The 5,493-nt window shown below is 45.0% G+C and overlaps 1 protein-coding gene across 2 annotated transcripts; it reads right to left on the bottom strand.

Annotated features, from left to right (window-relative positions):
* Positions 1-2,014: 2,014 nt before the first annotated feature.
* Positions 2,015-4,273, bottom strand: LOC115127046 (ras-related protein Rap-2b-like). Of its 2 annotated transcripts, none has more exons than XM_029656688.2 (2): positions 3,386-4,273; positions 2,015-3,020 (listed from the first exon to the last, which is right to left on the bottom strand). In XM_029656688.2, exon 1 carries the CDS (start codon positions 3,983-3,985, stop codon positions 3,434-3,436), a length of 552 nt encoding a protein of 183 aa, XP_029512548.1. In that variant the 5' UTR covers positions 3,986-4,273; the 3' UTR covers positions 2,015-3,020; positions 3,386-3,433. The 2 variants fall into 2 exon arrangements, with proteins under 2 accessions (XP_029512548.1, XP_029512547.1); XM_029656687.2 differs by having other exon boundaries at positions 2,015-3,031.
* Positions 4,274-5,493: the final 1,220 nt, after the last annotated feature.

Genomic DNA, 5,493 nt, shown 5'->3' on the forward strand with positions numbered 1-5,493 from the left:
TCAGGCATTAACTCTGAATGGTTAAGGTCAGGCATTAACTCTGAATGGTTAAGGTCAGGCATTAACTCTGAATGGTTAAGGTCAGGCATTAACTCTGAATGGTTAAGGTCAGGCATTAACTCTGAATGGTTAAGGTCAGGCATTAACTCTGAATGGTTAAGGTCAGGCATTAACTCTGAATGGTTGAATGCATTATCTCTGAATAAGGTCAGGCATTAACTCTGAATGGTTAAGGTCAGGCATTAACTCTGAATGGTTAAGGTATTAACTCTGAATGGTTAAGGTCAGGCATTATCTCTGAATGGTTAAGGTTAGGCATTAACTCTGAATGGTTAAGGTCAGGGTTAAAACAACAATATCAAAAACAACTTTATATCGCTAGATTCGACCTTGCAACCTTGAAGGTCACCGTTGCTCCAAGTGGCCGGTTTCCACGTCTTCTCCTGCCATCCTCAGACATGGTTGGACACATTTAGTGTTACCTTTCACCTCATTTCTACATTCTATCACTGACTGCAGGGATTTTAAATGGCACCGTTTATACATTTGAGCTGTGACTGGCCTACAAGAGAAAGAGAGAGAGAGAGAGAGAGAGAGAGAGAGAGCAGACTGCCCTACTGGTTACCTAGAGAGAGAGAGAGAGAGAGAGAGAGAGCAGACTGGCCTACTGGTTACCTAGAGAGAGAGAGAGAGAGAGAGAGAGAGCAGACTGCCCTACTGGTTACCTAGAGAGAGAGAGAGAGAGAGCAGACTGCCCTACTGGTTACCTAGAGAGAGAGAGAGAGAGAGAGCAGACTGGCCTACTGGTTACCTAGAGAGAGAGAGAGAGAGAGAGAGAGAGAGAGAGAGCAGACTGCCCTACTGGTTACCTAGAGAGAGAGAGAGAGAGAGAGAGAGAGAGAGAGAGAGAGAGAGCAGACTGCCCTACTGGTAACCTAGAGAGAGAGAGAGAGCAGACTGCCCTACTGGTTACCTAGAGAGAGAGCAGACTGCCCTACTGGTTACCTAGAGAGAGAGCAGACTGCCCTACTGGTTACCTAGAGAGAGAGAGAGCAGACTGCCCTACTGGTTACCTAGAGAGAGAGAGCAGACTGCCCTACTGGTAACCTAGAGAGAGAGAGAGCAGACTGCCCTACTGGTAACCTAGAGAGAGAGAGCAGACTTCCCTACTGGTAACCTAGAGAGAGAGAGAGAGCAGACTGCCCTACTGGTAACCTAGAGAGAGAGAGCAGACTGCTCTACTGGTAACCTAGAGAGAGAGAGCAGACTGCCCTACTGGTAACCTAGAGAGAGAGAGCAGACTGCCCTACTGGTAACCTAGAGAGAGAGAGAGCAGACTGCCCTACTGGTAACCTAGAGAGAGAGAGAGAGCAGACTGCCCTACTGGTAACCTAGAGAGAGAGAGAGAGAGAGCAGACTGCCCTACTGGTAACCTAGAGAGAGCAGACTGCCCTACTGGTAACCTAGAGAGAGAGCAGACTGCCCTACTGGTAACCTAGAGAGAGAGCAGACTGCCCTACTGGTAACCTAGAGAGAGAGCAGACTGCCCTACTGGTAACCTAGAGAGAGAGCAGACTGCCCTACTGGTAACCTAAAGAGAGAGAGCAGACTGCCCTACTGGTAACCTAGAGAGAGAGAGCAGACTGCCCTACTGGTAACCTAGAGAGAGAGAGAGCAGACTGCCCTACTGGTAACCTAGAGAGAGAGAGAGCAGACTGCCCTACTGGTAACCTAGAGAGAGAGAGAGAGAGCAGACTGCCCTACTGGTAACCTAGAGAGAGAGCAGACTGCCCTACTGGTAACCTAGAGAGAGAGCAGACTGCCCTACTGGTTACCTAGTTACCAGACTGCCCTACTGGTAACCTAGAGAGAGAGCAGACTGCCCTACTGGTAACCTAGAGTTACGAGAGCAGACTGCCCTACTGGTTACCTAGTTACCAGACTGCCCAATATAATGGATCTGATTTACCTGAGAACAGACAAACTTACAAAGAGAGAAAACACAACAACGGTGTTTAAAAAAAATGCAATTTGTATTAAAAGTATTTTTAAAACAGACAGACAGCTGTTAAAAGGCTGGTCTGAAATTAAACGTACAATCGGGTTAGACTTTAATGGTACATCGCATTTTCTTTTTAAAATAAAGACAAAACATAGAATTCCTTTCATTTAAATGGTCTGGAAGAAGTGTTTGGTGGGTAAAAGTATCCAGTACCTGTGTATTCAAATTTAAGAGCAACAACAACAAAAAGTCTTAGTTTTCAAAAGGCCCCCAAAAAAACTAAATAGAAGACAACCACCATTCCTTTATCAAAAGCCTTGTTGTGACATTGTTTATTCTTCTCCCCAAAGAGATTATCCAGTCCAACAGTTAAGAACTTTGTAGATTGCCATGTTGTGGGAGTCTTGTGGCGACACTCTCAGGTTGGCAATAAATTTGAACAGCTGTTTTGGAAAGGCACTCGATGCGAGGGCGGTCGGATCGCCGTCTGTCCGTCAGTAACGTCATGTCCTCTCGCGCATGTTGAAGGAGGAAAAAACAACGGGTGGCACTCATCATAACACTCCACAAAAGTTGTGTCCAATTCTAACCTCACTGACTTTGAAAAACATATTTTGTGTGCTGTGGTCACAGAACATAACTCCATGAGGGTGGGAGAAATGTCAAAAAATGAACCCCCCCCCAAAAAAAAAAACTAATATGCAGCAATTAACAAAATATGCTTTTCTAGTCATATCCTCTTTACATAAAAGGAATATCCATAGCGTTTCAGGTCCCAGTCTCGACCTCTCTGCCGTTGGGGATAAGTTCCAGCTGGGAGCGCAAGCTGAGACAAGGGTCGCTAACTCAGCTGAGCTGTTGACATCAATGGTGTACATTGAGTTTGCTGCAACGATACTCCAGCCGAACGGAATTCCTGAAGAGTGGCCCTCACCCTCCCTGCTACCCTCCTCCCTCACGGAATTCCTTAACTCAGTCCAAGGTGAGCCACGAAGAACAATTCAACAGTACAGACTACCTGCAACACACCTCCAAAGAAAAACAGATATATGGTGAACTAAAAACGTCAGCTTACATTGAACATTTCAACATAGCAACGGGCTAAACCTTTTTCCAAGGATGCAAGGTGCCCGTTGTTTGAAATTGTAGCCATTTTCCCAGAACATTCAAGTACTCTGCCATGTAAACACTGGTACAGATGAGATTTCTGTCTTTTCTAAGCCTGTGCAACACATTGTATGACACTTTCCAATACTAATGATGACAGTTAACACCTAAGTATTGTTCAAAATGTGTCCGTTTTTGTCTTCAAGCAAAACGTATTCGTTTCCTCGATTCTTGTTTCTTTTAAGTTTAGATTAATATTAGGAAGGGCTCACTCACCATTTGCAAATTTAAGAAATGTGAAACATTTAAACTTAGATTCTCCTTTTAAAGAATAACACAAGACGAGCAGCACTGGTCGTTTCTGCCTGGTGCTGAAGAATAGTTCATCTGTCTGACAATCTCTGCAAACAGTTCGTCCACCGAGCCTTTATTTTTGGCTGAAGTTTCCATAAACGGGCAATTCCACTCATCCGCCAGCGCTTTCCCCTCCCCGGCCGAGACCTCCCTCTCGCCCTCCAGGTCCACTTTATTCCCGACCAGAATCATCGGCACCCTCTCGTACCGTTTCACCCGAATGATCTGATCCCTCATTGGTTTGATGTCTTGGAAGCTTTGTTGGTTGACCAAGCTGTAGACTAGGATGAAGCCCTGGCCGTTTTTGATGTACAGGTCTCGCATGGAGGCAAACTGCTCGGTCCCCGCCGTGTCCAGTATCTCCAGAACGGAAGGCGACGAGTCCACCTCGATCTCCTTTCGGTAGAAATCCTCTATCGTGGGATCATATTTCTCTATAAAGGATCCCGTTACGAATTGCACAGTCAATGCGGATTTGCCAACCCCGCCAGATCCGAGAACCACTACTTTGTATTCTCTCATGGTTCTGAAAAAAGTCCCCTCTCTTCCTCTCCGTCAGCAAGCAGCCCTGCTGTGTTTCAAACTGCAAGCAGCGACGCCGTTGTGCCTCCGGTCCTAGTTTTCGTCCCAAATCCACAAGTTCGGGGACTAGGCGTGCACGTTCGGGTGAGAGTAGGTTCAGTTCAGACCGTAACACAACATTAGAAATGTGACATGTTGAGCTCCACCGGTTTCTGAAGCTTGCCCAAAGTCTGTTCTTTGAGTTGCCACCGTGCGCTCTCTTCCTGCCCACACTCCACAGTACGTATCCAACGTCTTTACGTCATAAACTAAAGAGTCGGCCGCTCCGTTTTATTAAAGGCGCAGACACACACCCTGGCCACTGACAGGAGTCGGTTACAGGAAACTGACACACCTTTGGCTCGGATGGTTAAAGCTTGAGTCACACCGATTGACTCATTGCATTTTTTAGGCCTATGTTTACACACCTCAATCGGACATGGATGTATGCTTAACCTTGTTTTATTTCATAGAGAATAAACAACACTGAGTTGATAAGCTCTCTTGTAGGCTATGGCATATTGTTTTCAACCATCCAATGCTGTCGGGTGATATAGCCTGCCGAGGCCGGCATTTTCTGAGCTAAACTGACCAAGTTGCAGCTCCAACAACAACACATAAAACATAATTCTGCCCAAAAAACAATGTCAATTTCTCTCCATTGGCAAATGGTCTTTTTAGCTGAGTGCTGACGCCACCTTGTGAAAAGCAGTGGTCACTTTGTCAAAGGCGCAAAATGTTTTGCTTGTCCGTTCCCAATGCGCCTCTCTGGGGTGCTGTTGGAGAGACGCATCGTCAAAGAAGATCATCGAACATAAATCATGTATCCGATTTAGGAAATGGTAGAAAGAGTGTGTCCTGTTCTGTAGTCTACAGGCTGGATGAGACAGACACTTTTTTGTATTTTTTTATTTACATCATGCAGGTTTCTCCGGTCAAAAAGACAAATTAAATGGCGCAATATCAAATAAAAAAATTAAAAAACGAGCTGTCATGTTAACAAACAACATATCCTAAAAACAGGATAGGTCAAAATGAAATGGACAATATGGAATGGACCAATCACAACGGTTGTCCAGGAGTTTCCCCCCATTGTTATGATCAGTGGTTTCAGGTTGGTATGCGTCAATTTTTTGACAAGGTGATCATAGCGAAAAAAAGAAAATAGTTCTGCATTTTTCCCGCTGTGTAAAAACCTTGCAAATAGACTCACGATAATCCCTGATAAAGTTGGGTAACTGATATTCAGAGCTTAAAATAGCCAAAATGAGTAGTCACAGGACTAATAAAGCCAATGCAACAGCCTATTTTTTTTACAAACAGTAGGCATACAACACGGATGGGAATTCGTACAATTCCATTGCTTTTACACCCCAGTTAGCATGGACCAACACCAACGTCTTTTGGACGTCTTTTTTTGGTGCAGTCCGGACCGGCCTTGATTTCAACATTGGTAAAAATAAGTATTT

This window comes from Oncorhynchus nerka, linkage group LG14 (genome assembly GCF_034236695.1).
Source record: "Oncorhynchus nerka isolate Pitt River linkage group LG14, Oner_Uvic_2.0, whole genome shotgun sequence".
In the NCBI taxonomy this organism is placed as follows: Eukaryota; Metazoa; Chordata; class Actinopteri; order Salmoniformes; family Salmonidae; genus Oncorhynchus; species Oncorhynchus nerka.

What these genes read in the sequence shown, in the direction of transcription:
- LOC115127046 (XM_029656688.2), bottom strand. Translation starts at nt 3,985, where the DNA reads ATGAGAGAATACAAAGTAGTGGTTCTCGGATCTGGCGGGGTTGGCAAA.